At 33.0% G+C, this 22,518-nt stretch overlaps 1 protein-coding gene across 7 annotated transcripts in view; it reads right to left on the bottom strand.

Annotated features, from left to right (window-relative positions):
* Positions 1–8,368: 8,368 nt before the first annotated feature.
* KCNIP4 (potassium voltage-gated channel interacting protein 4) overlaps positions 8,369–22,518 on the bottom strand; it is a 1,176,826-nt gene continuing 1,162,676 nt past the window's right edge. For all 7 annotated transcript variants that reach the window (XM_043972814.1, XM_043972810.1, XM_043972813.1 and 4 more), the window contains 4 exons: positions 22,292–22,399; positions 12,786–12,890; positions 12,507–12,569; positions 8,369–9,940 (listed from right to left, as the gene is read on the bottom strand). In XM_043972814.1, coding sequence (XP_043828749.1) covers positions 9,893–9,940; positions 12,507–12,569; positions 12,786–12,890; positions 22,292–22,399 — 324 coding nt within the window. In that variant the 3' untranslated portion in view covers positions 8,369–9,892. The remainder of the gene's footprint in view (positions 9,941–12,506; positions 12,570–12,785; positions 12,891–22,291; positions 22,400–22,518) is intronic.

The raw sequence follows: 22,518 nt of genomic DNA, 5'->3' as shown, positions 1-22,518 counted from the left end.
CGCAAAAAGACATGAAACAACCAGAAATAAAAATAAATGCAATTACCAAAGAAAGAATGTTGAAATAAAACGCTCTTTGTTTAAAGGTTATTTTAAAAAAACAAAAAAAATTCCCCTATGGGGTTAAAAAGAAAGGACAATCAGAGAATTTGCAGAAACCAGGCGATTAACTGAAGAAACAAAAAACCAGTATTATGGTGCACCATGGACAAATACCATGAACATTCCCAACCCCCACCCCACCCTTCCATGCCTCATCCACACATGAAACATTACTTTGCGGGACAGAATTGTTTGGGAGTACATATAGGGATAGGGGAAGTAGGGGACAAAAGACAATGTAGTCCTTCCAAAGTCTGAACAACCAAGGGATAGTGATTCCTGTAGTGGGATGGGTAGCTACCTTGGTTAGAATGGTTATCAGAAGGGAGAGATTGTGTCTGGGTGATTGAATTGGGTGGGATCAGGGAGGAAGGGATCCTACTGAAGGATACTCCTTGGTGGAATAGGTGAGGGGGATAGATAGGTGTGTGTGTACATATATACACATGTGATGAAAACCACATGATGGGTTAAATCTAAAAGGAATTGGTGCATTGGAAGGCTACCTTCTGTAGGAATGTTTATCTTTTACTTCTATGCACAATATTCTGATACAGAAAGAGGTTAATCTACATCCTTTGGGCCAGCTGCATCTCATACATGTCAACATCAATCCAGAGATGTAATGGCATAGCACTTGGAAAGTAGAATGTTCAAAGGAGGACAGGGAATAGAAGGGGACCATACTATTTGGGGGATAGCAATTTCTACCATATGGTACTGGTTCAGTCCAACATTACTTCTCAGAAAATACAATTTCAGGATAGCCTAGAAGGGAGGAGAGCAAAGAAAAACGAAAGAAAAGCACATGAAAGAAAACATAAGTTGGAGCTTTGGAGCTAAACACTTAACAGCTGAAAGAAGGGAGTAAAGAAAGGAAGAAATAGTTAAGTCCATATAAAATGAAAGTTCCAAATGGGGAAGCAGTAGACAAATGGGAATGGGATTAGGGAAGAGAGCCCTTAGGAATAGAATTACATTAAAGTAGCCTAAGCAAAATTAATCACTGGGGCAACATAATGATATAAAGAATAGGTTAATTTAAGGTTTGCAGAGCTCTTTATCATTTGATTCTCACAACAGCCCTGTGAGGTAGATGCTGTTATCTGTGTTATAGAAAGGAAACCTCCTAAAAGGTTAAGTAACTTGTCCTCTGTCTAGGGAAGAATTTTAACACAGCTTCCTGAGTCCAAATCCAGCACTTTACCCACTAACCATCTTGCCCCCTCAGTAAGCAAAATTCTTTTAAAAATGAAATAAAATAACAAGGAAATGGAGGAAAAAATTGATACTTTAACTGTAAATGATTTGAACAATTAAAAAAATGTGTGATAGAATAAAGAAGAAAACAAGATCCCACAATTTGTTATTTAGACAAACTAAAAAGCAAACAAAATCAAATGAGAGACAGAATAATTACTATGCATCAAGTAAACCGCCCAAAAGCAGGAGTTGCCATCATGATATTAGCAAAAATAAAAATATTAGTATAAACAAGAAATTATCCTTAAAAGAAACACCAATAAGCTATTGAAATATTAAATACATGCTCCAAATGACAATACTTAAATTCATAAAAGGACATTTTTATCAGAAATGCAAAAAGATATGATAATAATTAGGAAATCAGAGCTATACATATCTTAGAAACAAAATGAGAAATATAGAACCAGACAACCTGTTGGAGAGTTAGGGCTAAAATATTTATGGTGTTTACTGAATGGAAACATTGATGAATATACATTTCTTAGCATCACATTGGCAATTTTCTGAAAATCAATCATATACCAAAGAGAGAAATAAATAGAAAAGGCAGAAAAACTATATGTTTTTATTGCACATAATGCAATAAAAACTAATCAATATAGAGAATGCAAATAAAAGACTTAAATGAAGACTTCACAGTGTTCTAAATAATTTAGTGGATCCAAAAGCAAATCATTGAAACAATTACTATGAAAAACGACAATATAACAAAATTACTGGAATGAAGCCAATGAAGGCAAATGAAAGAATAATGTGCCTAAAACTTGCTTACATTAACAAAAATTTTTAAAATAGGATAGATGAAATATACACAATATAAATACAGAAGAAGCAGTCCTGAAAATTATAAGAGAAATAGATAAATTGGAAAGAAGAAAAACTATAAAACTGATAAAATTAAAGTTCATTAAACATTTGGCCAATTTAGGGAACAAAATCAATTTCAGGTAAAATCACAACTGGAAGAAGAAAGGAAAATTCCTAGAATCTACAGTTATATTCTAACATAACTGAGAATTCAAAAGAATTATAATATATACCAAAAAAAGCCAAATTAATAATGCCAAAAAGAGAATATAAATAATCCAATTGCAGAAAAGAGAATTGGACTAATTCTAAAGAAACTACCCAAGGGAAAACAGCCCTAGTCTAAATAAAATTTTAGGAGAATAGTATTAAACTTAAAGAACAGTTACTACCATTACAACACAAATGATTCTCAAAAATTTAGAAACAATATACATTTTATAAGACAGAAAGACCAATCTTCACTCGAATCTCATGCTCCCTTGTTACATCACTGCTTGATCATCCTTTTCCAGATCTGCCCTGAATTACTCCCATTTACTTTTCCTGCCCTTACATATGAGTTGCTAAACAGCACTGGAGTAACCTACCTGTGCTGAATTGGGTACTTTATAAATTCTTGTTATCCAGCTTCAGTTATTCCCTCATTAGAGCAAAGGAACTTTTTTTTTTCTTCCTTAATTGATCCCTTATCTGGTTCCCCACAAATGATTTTTCAAATCTGAGAAAATTTAGACCATTTGACTATGAGATCCTTCTCTCTCCATCTTAAAACCCATTGACATCATCTCTCCCTCTTCCAAAGAGTCTCTAACAATGAAGCAGCCCTTCTTCATCCCAAGGTCATCCCCCTCATGTGTCCTTAGTTTGATCCCAAACAGTGCAACACAAGCTCAGTCATCTCCTACCCCTTCTCATATCTCCCTATTACTGGTTTCTTCCCTACTGCCATTCAACATACCCTAATCTTGCTGCAACTTTATTAAAAAACAAATCTTTAGTAGTTCCTGCCACTGTCCTGTATCTCTCCTCCCTTTATAAAATCTAGGAGTCTAGATTTTAGAGCCCCAAACTGTCTTTCCATGCTCCATTCTATCTTCCCAACTTCATTGTAATTTATTCTCCCTCCTTCACTCTGCAATCTAATCAGACTGTCCTCAAACTGGACATCTCATCTCCTGTCTCTGTGTCTTTGCATTGGCTGTCCCTTATACCTAGAATGCTCCCCCTTCTCATATCAGCCAGCCCCATAGAATCCCTCTTTTCCTTCAAGAGGAAATCCAAGTACCATCTTTTATAACAGGCGACCTTTCCTGATTCTCTGAACTGCTAATATTCTCTCTCTCAAACTACCTTGTATTTTAACTACTTTTTACTTATTTGTATATATTCTTTGTTTAGTTATTATTGTACTTGTCTGCTTTTGCTAGAATGTAGCTTCTTGAAAAGAGGGATTTTTTAAAAATTCATTTTATTCGTATTTACCACACCAGTATAATTCCCTTGCACATGGTACATACTTAATAAATACTGGGTAATGACTTGAATGATCATTAATGAATAGGTTTGGAACTATGGACCTAACATATTAATATTAGACCAGTGATTTCATTGGCATAGAACAAGGCTTCTTAAACTTTTTCCATTCATGAGCTCTCTTCGCCAAGAAAATTCTAGGAAATCAGCAAAGAAAATAATTGATACAATTTATAGCTTCATTAAAGTTAAAGATTTTATAATAAACCTTTAAAAATCAGCATTACTATTTCTCAAATCTAGTGGGGAATCATTGAAATATAAGTCTCATTCAAAATAACTGCAAAATAAAATTTATGGGAAGCAATCTATCAAAGTACTATGTTTCTATATAGCTATCCATATATATGTGTGTATATGTATATATATATATATATATATATATATATATATATATACATAATCTCTTTAAAGAAGTAAATGAAAACCTAAATAATTGCATGGATATTCAGTGCTCATGCCTGGGCCACACCAATATAATAAAAATGGCAGTACTATCAAAACTAATTTACAGATCTATTGCTATACCAATTAAAATGCTAAGATGATACTATACAGAGCTAGAGGAAATTTTATTTGAATCAACAATAATTCTAGACTACCAAAGGAAGTAATAGATAAATGAGAGAGAAAAGTAAGCACTTCTAGTCATCAAATTGTATTATGAAGCAATAAACAAAACTAGTTGATACTGGTTAAAAAAGTAGAAAAGTAGAGCAACGTAACAATCTAGGCAAGGAAGCATCCGAAATAACTAAACATAATCCCCTTATTGATAAACCCAAAAGTATAAATTACCTAAGAATGAGATTCTTATTTGACAAAAATTTCTGGGAAAACTGAAAAGCAATCTGGCATTAGAACACCACCACATATCACATACCACAATAAATTCAAAATGTATATGTGAACTGAATATCAATGATAATGTCATTTTAAATTAGGAAGTAAATATATACGGTACATTTTACAGTTTATAGCTGAGGGGAGGGAAAAATTATTAACCAAAAAAAAAAAAACCCAAAATGGATAGAGATAATCAGAAGAGCTAAAATAGAAATTTTCAATTACATGAAATTAATATGTTTTAGCTCAACTAAAATTAACAACTAGGATAACAAGAGAAACGACCAACTGGGAAAACATTTTTGGATCAAATATTTTGGATAGGGGTATAATATCCAAAATACTGTATTTGTAAATGTTTAACAATCAGATCTCTGGGAGGAAAAATGTATTCATGATACACTTTTAAGTTTGAACTACATTAAACCTATTTTCCCCATCACTTTCTTAAGCCTAGACAATCAATAAAATGCTCATTTGTTTGTAGGTTTGCTGATTTCTGAAACTATAAATGCTCACAGTGAAAATATAACAATCACCTCGAGCTGGTTCAACCTAACTCTAACCAACACATTCTTTTATGCAAGAAACAGAAATTTATAACCATACGCCATTCTCCAGCAGAAAAGTGTTCAGAATATATAAATGTTCTCAAAAGAAGAATCGCAAACTAGTTAACACCCAGTGGAAAAATGCTTCAAATCCCTAATAAGAGAAATGCAAATCAACACAACTCTGAGATTTCACCTCCTACCCAGAATAGCAGTAATGATAAATAATGATAATAGTGAGTGCTGAAGGGTTTGTGGAAATAGTGGTGTATGAATCAATGCATTGTTGGCGAATTTATAAATTAGTATAACTATTTGGAAGACAGGTTGGAATTATATGATGAATGTCACTTAGCAGCTTCCATTGCTATGTATAGTACCCCAAGGAGGTCAGAGATAAAGGTCATGGGCAGGTGCACTCACACACACACTTACACACTCACACCCTGGGTTTTGTAAACAAAGTAAATAGCCAACTTTTGGGGGATGACTGAACAAGTTATGGTACATAAATGCAATGAAATTTTACTGTGCTGTAAGAAATCATAGATATAACGAATACAGAGAAACATGGGAAAAATTATATGACCTGTTAAGTGAAGTAAACAGAACCAAGAAAACAACATAACTGCAATGGAAAAACACCACTAAAACAATTTAATGTGAATGCTGAGAAATTATAATGACCAAGCCTGGTCCTAAAAAGAAACGGTATGAGAAGGCACTTCACCCTCTTCTTTGCACAGGTAAGGGATTATAGATTTGGATCACTTTCTATAATGTTAGACTCTGTTCAATATATTGGTAAATTTTGCTAAACTTCCTTTTCTTTCTTTTTTCTTTGGGGGGGAGGTTGGGTAAGAAGGGATGGCTTCTGGATGTGGTGGGGAAGGGAAGGGATATATTAAAAGTTAGGTTATGTAAAAATTATTTTTTCATAAGTTACATATATATTGCTTGTATATAAATATAAATTTAAAGAACATCAGGATAAGTAATAATCTTTCACTCCCTCACACCTAAGGCTAGGGATTTCTGCCAATCCAGGAATAGAATCTAGCCTTGGAAGGACCTTAGAGAATGTATGGTAACAACTACTTGCATTTTCATAAGGCTTTAAGATTTACAAAGTGTTTTTTCTTCAAATTGCTTCTCTGAGGGAAGTGAGAAGCAGAGCCAAAGGTATCTTCTCCCCCAGGGGCTATTTGCTGTCTAGAATCTTGGCGGCTGAAACTGGAAATTTTGCTGTAGGTATAGGTACTACTGCTCTCCCCATTTTATAGATAAGGAAGCTAAGGAGGAAGGGACCAAGCATTTATATAGCACCTACTATTGTGCCAGGCATTGTGCTAAATGCTTCAAAAATATTATTACATTTGAATTTCACAACAAGTATTATTCCTGTTTTTGAGGAAGCCAAGGGAAACAGTAAGTGATTTGCTCAAAGTCACATAGCTAGTAAGTACCTGGAGGTCACATTTGAACTCCTGGAGACTCACTGCACCACCTAGCTGCCTCCTCTCTCATTTATCTGATGGAGGTTAAGGTTAAGTGCCTAGAGTCACACAGATAGTACCTTGGGTAAGCTTTGAACTCACGTCTTCCTGACTCCAAATTCTATACTCTTCACGTCCCTACACAAACTGGAGGCAGACATATAGGGGAAAGCTTTGGATTTGGAGTTGACCTAAGTTCAGTTCTCAGTTCTGTCACATATTTATTAACTTCGGCTAGTCACAACCTCTATAACCTGTTTCCCTATCTACAAAATGGGAATGATAACAATGATCATGTTTATTATTAAGTAATCATCAATTGATAATGTTAACAGAGTTAATGTTATAGAGTGCATTAAGGTTTACAAAGTACTGGAAAATACTATCTCAGTCTTTTCTTCACAACCACCCTGGGAGGTAGGTACTATTATTATCCCCATTTTTAAAGATAATGAAAGAGAGAGAGATTCAATAACTTTCCCATTTGTTACACAGACAGTAAATGTCTGAGACAGGATTTGAACCCAGATGAGAGCTAGCTGATTCCAAGTTTAGCACATTATACCACCAAGCTACACTATCTACTTCACAATTATTATGAGGATACACACACACACACACACACACACACACACATACATACAAACACAACTTAATTGTTTAATTTTGTAAGCTCTATAATCTTCATCAACACTTAGAGTCCCCTAGTTGCCCTTTGTATCCATATATATGATATAAATATCTACAATGTTTGCATTTTCTAGGATGTTTATAATGCTTATTTCACAAATGAGGAAAAATAATTCTTAGACCACATGTCTTGATTTTTCTTTTGGAATATATAATCATGATACTTATATTCTTCCCTAGGAGAGTTTAGGGAGAGAGGCTAGAGAGAAGTCCTTAACTATTCCATAAGAGGCTACATATACAAAAGAATTTTTCCTATTTTCTAGGAGAAATTTCCACATTTATCTATAGACCCTTCATCCTATCCAGTAAATCCTATGGAAGAGTAGTTGGGGGAAAAATTATGTTTAGATCTCTTTTCCTATTCTACTCAGTAAGTCTGGAATGCAAAAGTAGGGTTTTAAAGAGATAAATAAGGGGCCCACTTTTGTAGTTGCTGGCTATTATAATCCAATATTTAATTTGTTGTATATTAGAATATATTTACTTTTAAAAATTATACTTATGTTGTTTGATACTATTAATAATAAGTAAATATTTTAAAATAATTCTTGATCTACTCTAAGGGTACTCCTAGAATTTTATTTACAGTTAAAGGGTTCGGCAACTGCAAAGAGTTTGAAGGCTACTGCTCTTTATAACAGAATTGAGAGGGCTTTGAAAATTTACTGACATTACAAAATTGAGTCCATTAGCTAGCATTTTAGAAAACATGGTTAAAGCCACTATAGTGCTCCCTATATATTATAGGTGCTCAAAAATGTCAATGAAGATTAAAATAGCTTTGTCACACCTAACAAAGTCATATTGTTTTGTTCATTTAATCCTCATTTTATAGACGGGAATACAAACAGGCTCACAGAGGTTGTGACATACCAATTAATAAATAACATAATCAAGATTTGAACCCAGGTCTCAACTTCCAGTTCTTAGCTTCCCCCTACAAACCTGCCCTCACTTTGTGCTGGGATCTGAAGAAGCAAAGAGGAATGTCTTCCAATGAGTATATGAAAATTAAAAAAAAAAAAGAATTAGTTGTGTTTAAGGGGAAAAAGAAGACCTAAAACATAAACATTAGAGTTATATACATTCTACTTTTGTTTATTTTTCCTTTTCAAAATACAAAATGTATACATTGAGCTTACACACACAGTCTAATGGCAAATTTCAGGTGTACATGTATTGTACTACTCTTATTCCTACACTGGTGATAGCAGAATATCCTTCAGCATCTTATCTTTACACCAGAATAGATCCCTGATTTATTTTTGTGAAACAGTTACAAAACTCCTTCTGCCCCACAAGTTTCTTTGTCTTTGTGATGTTTGCAGAAAAAATGAAAATGGTTGTATCTTTTATTAGTGTGGAAACTTTATATTATAGGCCTAGATCCTTGAAAGTAACAGTGATATTTAATATTTGGGGCTTGTGTGCTGTTAATCCATTCACATAATCAGGTTAAATAATTGAAATGATAACTTATGCTCTACTGTCCCATTATTATAGTCATTAATATAATTGTTTTCCTTCAAAATGAAATTATGCTAATGTTCTTTCCCATTGTATAGTCAAGTCAAGTGTTCTTTGTCTTTGCAGGTCTGTGTCACAGATTTGCAAGGGGCAAGTTCAGGCTAGAGAGAAACCTGACCTTAGACTGATTGTTGTTAATAATTAATATATACTAGTAGATGCTCATCTATTAGTAAACCTTAATTTAAATCTAGATAGTGAGAAGGTTAAGTCCTTGTTTTCACTGTAGACAACGTGGACATTGTCGACTTGGACATTCATTTAGTGATACTCAGATCCACTAATTTTTCTTTCTCTCATAGGAAGAGTGAAGCCTAGTTAGGGCTATTATATTGAGCAAGTCCCAAATTATATATGTTATGTGGGATTTGGGTTTTAATAGGGAAAACCAACAAATACTTATTAATAAGCCTTGCTAAAAAGAAGTATGCTGTCGCATGGTAATAAATTGTTTTAGTTCTAATGGTAGAAAAATTCCAGATAAATGAATTGAAGGCTTCAACAAAAGGAGACTTCAACAAAAGGAGGAAAACCCACAAAAACAGGGACTGCATAATAATTTTTTAATAGCGATAATTGTTTTTGTTTACTCAAAGTATATAAATGGGATTACAGCATACAAATATGGAAATGAAATCTAATTTCTGTAAATTAAACACTGATGCCAATATTTTAGAAAAAACATTTATAATCCTGGGCATGGATTCTAATACAAATGGGTAGCAAAAACCACTATCATAACATCACTTTGATGTGCAAAAGCCTCAATAATCCCAGGGTTGGAGTATCCGTAAAATTGTGTTTCTCAGGTACCATTTCTTTGAATTGCTTCATGGGAGGAAATTTTTGGAACATCCCATTAACTCAGTGGCATAATGAAAAGGATGAAAATTGATATCTTGGAAACAAATAATTTGGGGGATGGCTTTATAATAAAACAAAGCTTATTTGCATAATATGCTTCAGTGTAAAGCTGAGCAGTCTATGCTAAAAGTGGTAACTCCAACTTTAAGTATTGTTTTAGAATAGTTCACATTTGTCTATTAAATTCAAGATCTAACCAACATGTTAAATCACATTTTCAAAGAGTTGCATGGAGCGCATTATATTTTCATCCTGTAAGGAAACAAAAATACATAGATTAAATTGAAATCATTTCAATTAAAGGTATGCAATTATCCTGACCCTCCCATCCCTCACTCTAAAATACTCATCTGAATGCACCATGTACCCACACTGAAACATACACATAACAACAACAGCAGCTTAGGCAATTAGTGCTTAAATGCTGTTTTTAAAAACTAATACCTTAATAGAAAAATACATATTTTATACATAGATTCTATTTATAGAAGCACCTTAATTTTCTATGTTTTTTTTCAGTCTAATCTGTTTTCAAGACTTTAAAGAGTTATTTTTCAATGATAATGTAAATCTCTCCAAACTCAACAACATATAAAAATATAAGAACAGTAGCAGTAGGAGCAAAAGAGGGAATTCAGCAAAAAATAAATAACTAGATAAATGAATGAAGGAATAAACAAGGAATTTTTAAAAACCCACCCACCATGTCAGAGATCAGTATAAATGAGCAAAGGCAAATTATGTCATTAGGACTAATTGTTCTCTTTAGTCTCTTATAGATCATAAGTTCTATAGGTTTTATAAATAAGTGGTCTTAAAATGGCAGAGGATTTTCATTGGAGAAGCCTTATATGGATGCAGAATCTTTGGGCACTTTTTCATTCTAGGGATGTTCTCCAGAAAAGAGAGAGGCAGCAGGATATAGAGAACTTTCCCAAGAGCCAGGAAGTCCTGGTTCAAGTCCTACCTGTAACATTTATGGGTTATAGGAACCTCTCAGTGCTATAGGAAATTGAGGTCTCAGTGGATTAAATTGAAATTGAGGGACTGGTCATTTTGAATATTTTGAATATTCCTGGAGGCAGTTGGATTCCCACTGGAATGATCATGGTTTCCATTGCTGGTGGTAGAATTTCCAAGAGGAGATAATTATACTAGAAACAGCAGTAAAGATTTATATCTACCTGGTGAGTTTTTTTTTCCATCATTAGTACACTGAAATATATGTTGATAAGATGAAAAGATTACTGAAGAAGATTGGGAATTAAAAACAAAATCTTATTTTAAGCATCATGGATATTCAATGATTGAAGTAGGATCATCATAGGGTCATAGATTTTGAGCTGAAAGGGTTCTTGGAGCACATCCAGTCCAACTCCCTCATTATATGGATGAAAATATGGAGACCTCAAGAGGAAAGTGACTTGGCCACAGTCAGGAAGCTAGAAAGCATCTGAAATGGGATTGGGATCAAGGGCTTTTCCTAACTTTAAGTCTAGTGTTCTCTCCATTCTAGTACTTTGCCTTTCATTAGTACTTGAAGGTCACATAGCAAAAATGTTGAATTTTCCCCTATTAGCATTTTCAAAGCATTCTACCATCATTTGTTTACATATAAACACTTAGGTGAAGTAGGTACAAATAAAAATAGCCTTTTATAGAGAATTAATTTTCAGCTCTAGTGCATGCTTTGCCTTTAATGAACAGTGCTGGATTTGTTTGCCTGCATGGTAAGAAATGTGTACACCATGTTTCTCAAACATAAATGAACTTGGAAGCTTGAATTCTTTTGTAACTGTTGTGGTCGATATTTAGACATAAACTCTACCTCTCTCCCCAACATACATCATGAGTATGATGTAAAAAGATCCACATATTTTAAAAAATAGCAATGTAGGTAGAGAGTGCAACATAATCAGCCCTGTCAGGGCTACTCTGCTATATCCTAATAGTAAGTAGATTGTCTATATTCTCAGTATTAAATAGTGTACCCATAAGTAGATCCCATCCACATGTTTTTTAAAATAAATTATTGTTCATTAATCTTGATCCAGAAGTTCCCTCCCTTAAAGTTTTGGGAAATACAGTTGTAGATAGGCAATGGAAATTGTTGTCAGTGGATTCTGTGTATACTCAGGTATTGGTGCAAAGGGAAGAAGGTATGAGTTTGGACTTGTGTCAAAATGCTAGATATATTAATTATAATTGTTTTTGGTTGAAACCTGTTATTTCATCCATTCTGATATGGAACATCACAACACAGGTCAGCAACATCTATAATTTATAGTCTTAGAAAGTAGCTTGGGATACAGAAAGGTTACTTGCCCATGATTAGATCTAAGCCAATATTTATCAGAGGCAGGACTTTATCCACCAAATGACATTGTTCTTGTGTTGTTCAGTCATGTCTAGCTCTTCGTGACCCCATTTGGGGTTTTCTTGACAAAGAGACTGGCGTGATTTGCCATTTCCTTCTCCAACTCATTTTGCAGATGAGGAAACTGAATCAAACAGGTTAAATGACTTGCCCAGGGTCACACAGCTATTAAGTGTCTGAGGCTAGATTTTAATTCAGGAAGATGAGCCTTCCTGACTCCAGACCCAGGACCTGTACCTGTAGCTGCCAACATTGCTTCTTTTTTATTATTATTATTTATTATTACCCTTGGGACAGCCCAGGCTTCAACCCTTGAAGGCCAGGCCCTGAATCTTTAGAAACATAAAGCTTCAAAGCAGTTAACTGACAGCACAGTGCTTAGTTATTAAGCTAATTGAGGGAATGTGGTATCTTACATTCTTTATTTATGCTGATACTTACTTTTTGGCAGCTTTCAATGAATTCATCTATGGTAACTACCCCATCTTTATTTTTGTCCATTTTCTGTTCAGAAATAAGATATGTTAGTGTTACAATAATAATGACACTTTCCAATTAAAGAAAACCTATTGCCTCCAAATACAATCCATTCCATCTTCTGATATTTACCTATTTTGGTTGTACTACTACATATATTTTTAAACTATAAAAATTATAGGGAAGCATTTAGTGGAGGAGCTCCTAACTCTGCAACCTACTGTCTTTCTTTTCTTATCCTACCTGGAAAAATGTTTCCACATGTTGTCTGGGAGCATCCTCTTTAAGGACAGGATATGTGCATTTACCCATCATATCATAAATCGCTTTCATTATGTCAAGCATTTCCTGAAAAGAAAAAGGAGCTTGAGTAAGACATAAATTACACTATGTGGATGGGGAAAATATGTCCTGATATCTCTTATTTCCTGTTTTTCATTTCTCTCTCATTTCATGTTTTGTTTTGTTTTGTTTTCCACGTCTCAATACTGCATTTTGTTTAACACAACAGACATTTCCCAACAAACACTCCAAAGAACAACTCTCTCCCACAAAGGTCATTTTCCAAAAACAATTAAGCAAAAATGCCCAAGTTATTATGACTTATTATTATTACATTCCACTTTCCACTTTTGTAGTTGACTGTTTAATAGAAATGTTTTAACTTGAACTGCCTGTAATTTATCTCTGAATTTTGTTACCATTTAGTCTTATCTTTATTAACATTTTTGTAGTCATTGTGTATTTTGTTCTTTGGGCTTTGTTTTTTCACTCTGTATCATTTCATACATATTTGTCATTTCAAAATTGTAATATCCTACTGATGTATATCTATATGTATATATATGTGTGTATATATATAATAAAATTCACTCTAAAATCTTTCATACATATTTTATTTCCAGCTTTCTATTGTCACAAACAATGGCAGTATAAACATTTTTGTACATATTGACTTTTTTTTTTACAGTCGATCTCCTTGGGGTATAAATCCTAGTAATTGGATTTCTGGGTGAAACAAATATATGATTCAGTAATTCTTTTTGTATGATTCCAAATTACTTTCGAACAGAGGTGAACCAGATTACAACCTCTACAAGAGTACCTTGCTATATTTGCCTCCCCCTAGCACTTCCAAAATTTAATTTCACCCTTTACACACTTTTTTCTTTTACCATCTTTTCCAACTTGTTAAGTATGAGGTTTTTTTTGTTTGTTTTAATTCTCACCCTTGTAAAATTCATAGCTTCCTTCAAAGCACAAAACAGCTGCCTCCTCTGAATCAGTGTTCTTTCTCCTCCTCTAAATTATTCTGTATTTACCTTGTATTTGTTCTACATTTATTTTTGTAACTATTGTTTCCTCTCAGGAAAAACTACATTCTTTAAGAGCAGGGATTGTTTCATTTTTGTTTTTAATCCCATGTACCTATCACAGTGCCTGGTACAAAGAAGATACTCAATAAATACTTATTGAACAGAATTCCTTTCAGATGGTAATTGATAAGTTTGCTTTTCTTCTTTTGAAAATTTTGTTCCTATACTTTGACCACTTGACCACTGGAGAATGATATTTAGTCTTATAGATTTGTTTAAATTCCTTATATATTTTTGACATCAGAATTTACTCATATGTTCAATGCAAATATCTTCCCCAGCTATATCCTTTTTCCTAATTCTAGCTGCAATTATTTTAATTGCATATGACAAAATAAATCTTTATTCCTTCTCTTATTAAGAATCTCCCCCCACCCCATAATAGTTCTGAAGGAAAGAAAAAGGATTTACTAGACATTTATTAAGCACCTGGTGCTATGATAAATGCTGGGATACAAGTACGAATGGAAATAATCTCTTCCCTCTAGGAATTTTTATCCTAATTAGGAGAGATATACATATGGGAGAGTGTAACCAAAGAGGAAATTTTGGTCTGAGAATTTGCTGGAATGATGAATCTATCCATACAGCAAAAAATTGGCATAAACTTTCCAGGAGCAATGGTCATATTGACTTGATTGAGCTTTAAACAAGAAGTAGAAAATCAGGGGGAGGCCTGAATACCCCTTGTTTAGTTTCTGCTCCTGTAATGAGAGTATATGGGATTAAATCACACCTCCTCTTTTTTAATCATGCTATTGAATCATCAAAGCAGCCTACCTAGTGTCCCTAATATGTGGCATTCCATCTCTTATATAGGCTGTCCCCTATGCTAGGAATGCTTCTTCATCATTTCCAATGCTTAGAGTTCCTGACTTCCTTCAAACTTCTCCTCAAACACTAGCTCTTACATGAGAACTTTCATGATCCCCATCCTACCCCCAAATGATAATGCCTACCCCAAAACATTACCTTGTATTTTATTTACTTACTTATTTGTTTATTCATTCATTCATTCATTCATTCATTCATGTATTTATTTATTTATTTTAGTGAGGCAATTGAGGTTAAGTGACTTGACCAGGGTCACACAGCTAGTAAGTGTTAAGTGTCTGAGGCCAGATTTGAACTCAGGTATTCCTGACTCCAGGGCCGGTGTTCTATCCACTGTGCCACCTAGCTGCCCCCACTACCTTTTTAATTTGTATGTGTTTTATATATATATATATATATATATATAATATACACACATTATATAGTGTTATTCCTAATAAAATATAAGCTCCTTGAACTAAAGGAATATTTTGTTTTTGTATTCTTACCACCTATTTAAATGCCTGGCATATAGGCAGTACCTAGTAATTTCCTGTAGCTTGATTTTGTTAATAATAATAATATTTAGAGAGACAAAAATTTTCTCTAAGAACTGATTTAGGTGTATTGTATAAATTTTGATATATTGTTTTATTTCTCTTTGATGTATTTAATGGCTGATTCTGTGATGTGTTCTTTGATTTCTCGTTAGTCATTATGATTTAATTTACACCTGATTCTTTTTATTCATATTTCCCTGATTGAGTCTTATTTTATTATATGTAAAAATGCTAATATTTGTACCCATCTGCATTTTCCATTAATTCTTAATCCTAGCAAATGTTTAAGGTTTTAAAACTTTAAATATGCTTTATGATGCTAAAGTATAAGCCTGGTCCATTATTCAATCATCAATAATCACTGTGATTATGTTAGATCTAATTTTTCTAAAATTTTCTTTAGATCTATAATTTCCTCTTTTTTGCTACTTTTATTTATCCCAAAATAGGCATGCTAACCAGTCACCTACAATTATTGTTTTATTAATTTGCTTTGAATTTTGGTTGGCTTTTCCTTTAACTAACATTATCTATGATGTTTTAAAGTATAATATAATCCTTATTGCCTCTGTTTACTATATCTATTTTTACTGCTTTTTTGGGACCTAGCTCAATAAAAATACACTTTAATCTATCCATTTACTTTAATTCTGTGGAAATCTTTTAAAAATGTAAACAGAAAGTTAAATTGTTAAGTTTGTGTTTGTTAGCAAAATTGAGAATTTAAGGGAAATATAAATATATATATACATAAGTATAAGTATGTATGTGTATATATGTATAATTCACAAATTATTTTTTTAAAAGGAAGAGATCTTAGCCAATCCAATTAAAGTGATTAATTGAACAAAACATAAATGAACTAGAAAAGGAAAAGACTCCTGGTCTATATAAATTTGTAAGAAAATTCTACCAAATAGTTAAATAACAATTAATTCTGATGCTGCATAACCTGTTTTTAATAACAGAGAAAAAAAGGCATCTAGCAAACCCAAGAGGATAGAAGGAAAAAAAATAGAAGTGGTATGGTATAAAGCATGGGATTTGAAACTAAAGGAACTGGGTTCAAATGCTGACTAGGGCACTATCTCACTGAATGCCCTCAGACAAGCCACTTCATCTTTCTAGGCTTGAGTTTTTTGAGCTATAAAATGAGATGGACTAGATCAGGAGTTATTAACCTAGGGTCTATGGATGTAGAGAGATTTCAGGGGATTCTATGAACTTGGATGGGGGGAAATTACATTTTTATTTTTAATATAATTGGTTTTCTTTGAAATTCTATGTATTTTATTTTATACATCTAAAAACATCATTCTGAGAAAGATTCCTTAAGCTTTATTGGATTGTCAAAGGGGTCCATGACACATACAAAAAGATCACTAGGTGATCTCTAAGGTCTCTTCCATCTTTAAATCCTTGATCCTAATAACTCTAACAATACTAATTAATATTGAGGTAATTATTTAGAACAAAAATTTAATTAGGAGACTATGGCAAAAGAGATCCCTCAGATGTTAATTATGACAAATTTGCTTTCAAACCAGAAATTCAAGAATGATTTAACATTAGGAAAGCAAATTAATGGTATAAAATTTTTAAAAATTGTTTTTTAGTATCAAAGAGATGCAAGAAAAGCCTTTAAAATATAAAACTAATTTGTATTAAAAACACTAAAAAGCATTGATATAAAAGGGTTTTTCTTTACTATGATCAGAAGCATTTATCAAAAAGCCAAGAGCTAGTGTTATATACAATGCAAAAATTCTGGAATTCATTTTTAAGAGTTCAAAAGGTCAAGCAAGCATATTTCTTTTTCCATCATTCTTTGGTGCAGTGATAGAAATAGCAGTGATAGCAATAGTGTGAGAAATTAGGCAATAAACACCAATAAAGTGGAGGTAAAAAATCAAGTTTGTATTCAAACATAGGATGGTTTGCTTAGAAAACTCTAGCTAAACAATGAAGAAACCAAGAAGAATAATTAAATAGTATTCTCAAAGTAGTGAAATGTTTGTAAATCTGTAAGAAATTAATTTTGTTTGAAATGATTAAAATTCATTAAATATCTGGAAATTAACTTTGCGAGACAATTATAGGACCTAAAAAAATAAAACCACAAAACAGTTTTTTCACACATAAAAGGAAACCTAATTAATAGGAGAGACATTCAGTGTTCATAGTGAGGCAACATCAATGTAATGAAAATAATGCTATTGAAGATGCTGAATTAGAGGCAGTAGCCCTGCTGAACTCTCTCAACATTCCCCTCAAAGCAACTTTAAAATAACACAGCAAATCAAATTTTGGAGCACTAGAGCCTATAAAAAAGTGAGAATGAGACATTTTTTCCAACCTAAGGACACTTAAGAGGTTGATGTGAGAGGTCTGTGACACTTGGTTAGAGACCTATCTGGAGCACAGTGGCTGTGGTGCCAGCAGCAGCAGCAGCAGCACTACCACCACTGGCAGCTTTGGGAGCTTTCAGCCCATAGACAGTAAAGGAGTCAGACAACTCGTGAGGAAAAGATTATAGGGGACCCTTTGCTGGCACTGATTGGCAACTCTACTGTCCATAGCAGTTCTGAGTCCAGTTCCAGGGTGGAGAGGAACACTTATGATTGTTCACAGGAGACCAAGGGCCATGGTCACAATTCTAAGGCAAAGAGGATAATTAGCCCTTGCCTCTGCAGTGGAACAGGGGCTCTTTCTTAGTAAAGACCAGAGAGCAGATCAAGAGAGCAATGACCATATCTCTCCCAGGATAACATCATCTTGAAAGCACCAAAAACTTGCAGACACGCAGGAGTAGATCTAAAAAAAGCATCACAAAAAAGTCTGAAGCTTAGGACTATGCCTCCTCCACACCCTGGTAAGCAAAGGCCAAATTGAACATAAAGTTCAAATTCAATAAATAAGCAGGAAAATGAGCAAAAACCAAAAACAAACAACAACAAAAGCCTTGACCATAAACAGCTACTATACTGGCAGGAAAGACCAAGACACAAACCATAACTTGAAAACATCTATAAGTAAAGTCCCAAAGAAAAATGGCAGTTGGAAGAAGGCTAGCAAGAATTCCTAGAAGGCTTAAGGTAAGAGTAGTAGAGGAAAATTTTGGAAAAGAAAGGGGAGTGATGCAAGGAAATAACGAAAAGAGAATTAACAACTTAGTAAAAGAGGCACAAACTATCGAAGAAAGTAATACTTTAAAAAAATTGGCTGAAATAAGAGGCACAAAAAGTTGCTGAAGAAAAGAACTCCTTAAAAAATAGAATAGGCCCAATAAAAAAGGAGATTTTAAAAATCACTGAAGAAAATAATTCCCGAAAAATAAAAATTGGGCAAATGGAAGCTAATGATTCCATGAGATGTTAAGAAATAATATAACAAAGAAAAAATTTAAAAATGAAAGAAAATGTGAAATATTTCATTAAAGAAACTGACCTGGAAAATAGATTCAAAAGAGAGACTTTAAGAATTATTGGACTACCTGAAAGACATGATTAAAAAACAAAACTTAAATGTCATATTTCAAGAAATTATCTACTATCTTAGATCCAGATAATAAAATAAAATTTGAGAGTCCATTAATCACCTCCTGAAAGAGATACTAAAATGAAAATTCCTGGGAATATTATAGCCAAATTCCTGAGTTTCCAAGTCAAAGAGAAAATACTGCAAGCAGACAGAAAGTAGCAACTTAAATATCATGGAACCACACTCAGAATCATACTAGATTTAGTTGCTTCCACATTAAAGGGATGGGGGTGAGGCTTGCAATATGATGTTCTAGAAGGCAAAGAACCTAGGATTATAACCAAGAACAATCTAAACAAAAAAACAGTATAATTCTTCAAGGGATGGGGGTAGGGGGGCAGATATTTAAAGAAATAGAGGACTTTCAGGCATCCCTGATTGAAAGACTAGAGTTGAATAGAAATTTGCCATTCAAATACAAGGCTTAAGAGAAGCATAAAATGAAAGTGTAATCATAAGGGAGTCAATAAAGTTAAATTGTTTACATTCTTATATGGGAAGATGATACTTGTAACTCATAAGAACTGTATTATTATTAGGGAAATTCGGCAAAGTATATCTAGATAGAGGGCATGGATATAAGTCAATTATATTGGGATGATCTCCAAAAAAAATGAAGGGGTGAGAAAAAAAACAACAATGTACTGAAAGGAAGAAAGGAGAGGCAGATGGGGAAATTTTCACATTAAAGAGGTATGCAAGGAAGAACTGTTACAGTAGAGGGGGAAATGGGGGAAGGAAATGACAGGCAATGATTGAACCTCATTCTCATTGGAATTGGTTTAAAGAGGGAAAATACAGAGTTGGGTATAAGAATCTATCTTACTCAATAGAGAAACAGGAAGGAAAAGGGATAAGAGAAGGGGGGGGTATTAAAGGGAGGGTAGATCAAGGAAGGCAGTGGTTAGAAGTAAAAGAGACTTGAGGATTAGGATAAATAGAAAGGGAGAAAAATAAACAGAAGAAAATAGGACAGAGGAAAATATAGTTAATAACTATAACTGTGAATGTGAATGGAATGACCTCACCCATAAAATGGAAGCAAACAGTAGAATGGATTCAGAACCAGAATGTAACAACATGTTGTTTACAAGATACATACTTGAAAAAGAAAAACACATAGTTAAAATTAAAATCTGGAGCAAAATCTTCTGTTTTAGCTGATGTAAAAAAAAAAAAGGCAAGGGTGGAAATCATGATCTCAAAACAACCAAAAGCAAAAAATAGAATTAAAAACAATTGGGAAGCTACCTTTTGTTAAAAGGTACCACTGACAATGAATTAATGTCAATATTGAACATATATGAATCAAACAACATAGCATCTAAATTCTTTAAGGAAAAGTTCAATGAGGTACAGCAGGAAATAGTTAAAACATAATAGTAAGGGCCCTCACCCTTCCCAGACCTAGATAAACATAACCATAAAAATAAAAACAGAAAAGGGAAAAAGAAATTATAAGTCAATAATTATAAGAACTATTAGGTACTGGTTAAAAAAAAAAGAAAAGGAGATCAGTAGACTAATTGCAATACTCAGAGGCAAATGAATATAACAGCCCATGATATTATAAGAATACCTCAAGTAAAATTAATGGTTAAATAACATTTCAAGAAGAAACCTAAAAAAGTGAAAACTAAAAAGTAGTTTGGTAGAAAAAATGTATAGGATTATATATTCATCACAATAAATTCTAAAAGCATAAACAATGAAAATGAAAAATGTATATTGTAAAAAAATAGTATATAATAATGACAGCTAGCATTTTTATAGACCTTTTAAGGTTTTGCGAAGTCCTATACAAATATCATCTCATTTGATCCTTACAACAGCCCTCTAAGCCAGGTGTCATAATTATACCCACTTTATAGATGCCTCAAAACTGAGGCAGAAAGAGGTTAATTGATTTGCCTGGGATCACATAGCCTGTAACTGAGGCAGGATTTCAACTTCTCCTTAATAAAATAGATAATTTTGGTTAAGTAAAGTTATAAAGGTTTGACATGTATCATATCAGTTCTGCAAGAATAAGAAGAAAAGTTGTAGATTAAACATTGTACTTATCTGTGCCTGTGTTGTATACCCCTGTAAAATGCAAACACTTGGAGTCTTAGCAGTTTTAACTGTAGTCTTTTTTTCCCCTGGAATTTGGCTTCTACTTCCCAAATTGTTAACACTCCATAAATGTTTATTGAATTGAATCAGGGGAAAAATTCTCTGTATTATACTTCTCTGATAAAAGTCTGATATCTACAATATGTGGGGGGTTGACACACACTTATAAGACTAGAGAAGAGTCATTCCTTAATTTATAAGTGATCAAAAATCAAGAATGAATATTTTTAAAAAGAGCAAAAGCAAATCATCAAAAATCATATGAAAAATTTCAAATCTGCCATGATTAAAACTAAAGGACCACTTCATACCTCCTAAATTGGCAAAGATGATAATAGATTAAAATAGTCAAAGGTAGAAGAAGGTCTTTGGGAGAACCAGGGCACCAACTGTTGGTGAAACTAGGAACTGATCCAACTGTCCTGGATAAGAATTTATAACTGTTTGAGAAAAGTTACCAAATTGTTCTTGCTTAATGATCCAGTGATCCCCTTACCGGATATATAATACAAGGAAGATCAATGACAAAGAAAGATCCCATAGATATCTACAAACGTTCATGGTAGCATTATTTGTAATATCAAAAGCTGGAAATGATTTGTGTGCCCATTGACTTCAGAATGAACAAGATCATGAAAATTTAAATATATGTGCAATAAGGAACAAAGGATTTTAAGAATTTGTAGAAAAAAATGAAAACTGGAAGGTATTGTAACAGAATGAAAAAAAGCAAAACCATATGATCACTAAGCACAATGACTACAATAATGTAAATGAAGATAACTCTAAAAGAAAATAGAATTCAGGTCATATATAGTGTTAATATTCACTCTATTGACTGAGGTTAAAAATACACCTCCTTTTTATCAGGGAATGTTAAAGTATGGCATCAGAAAGTTACATGTTCTGTCACTTAGTGTTAGATGGTTTTTAAAGATTCTATGGAGAAATTTTATTGGGAAATAGTTGTATCAGAACAAAATGTATCAATATTAGAAATAAAATTCTAAAAAAGAAACAATGCATTTCATATGTCATGTGTATGTGTAGAATATTTCATAATTGAAACAATCATGTGGCCAAAAACCTCCTTTTATTTTTTAGTAAATGAAGAACTGAACTCTTTTGTTGAGCTATAAAAGTAACAAATCTATACACCAAATTCTTTTCAGTATATTTTTCCCTAAGTAAAACTAATTCATTGTAATGTTTTTGATTGCTTGGATCAGGCATAAATTCTATGACTATAATTATATAATTTAATTTAAAACTCTTTGGTGTTGAAAATGAAATTGGTTCTAAGTAGAAGATGTGAAAACAGCTATACCTAGAAGACAAAGATTACCTCTTTAGTTATATATCCATCTTTATTTATGTCATACAAATTAAATGCCCAGTTGAGTTTTTCTTGTACTGTCCCTCGAAGTAAAATGGAAAGACCCATCACAAAGTCCTAAAGAAAGAGAAAATTACAACTTAATAGGGTACAGTATAATCTAGACAAATCAAACAGTCAAGAAGCATTTTATCTAAAGAGATCAATAACTATGTGCCAGGCACTGTGCTAGGTTC

This window comes from Dromiciops gliroides, chromosome 6 (genome assembly GCF_019393635.1).
Source record: "Dromiciops gliroides isolate mDroGli1 chromosome 6, mDroGli1.pri, whole genome shotgun sequence".
Classification (NCBI taxonomy): Eukaryota; Metazoa; Chordata; class Mammalia; order Microbiotheria; family Microbiotheriidae; genus Dromiciops; species Dromiciops gliroides.
This window is presented reverse-complemented; position numbering and strand designations above follow the sequence as displayed.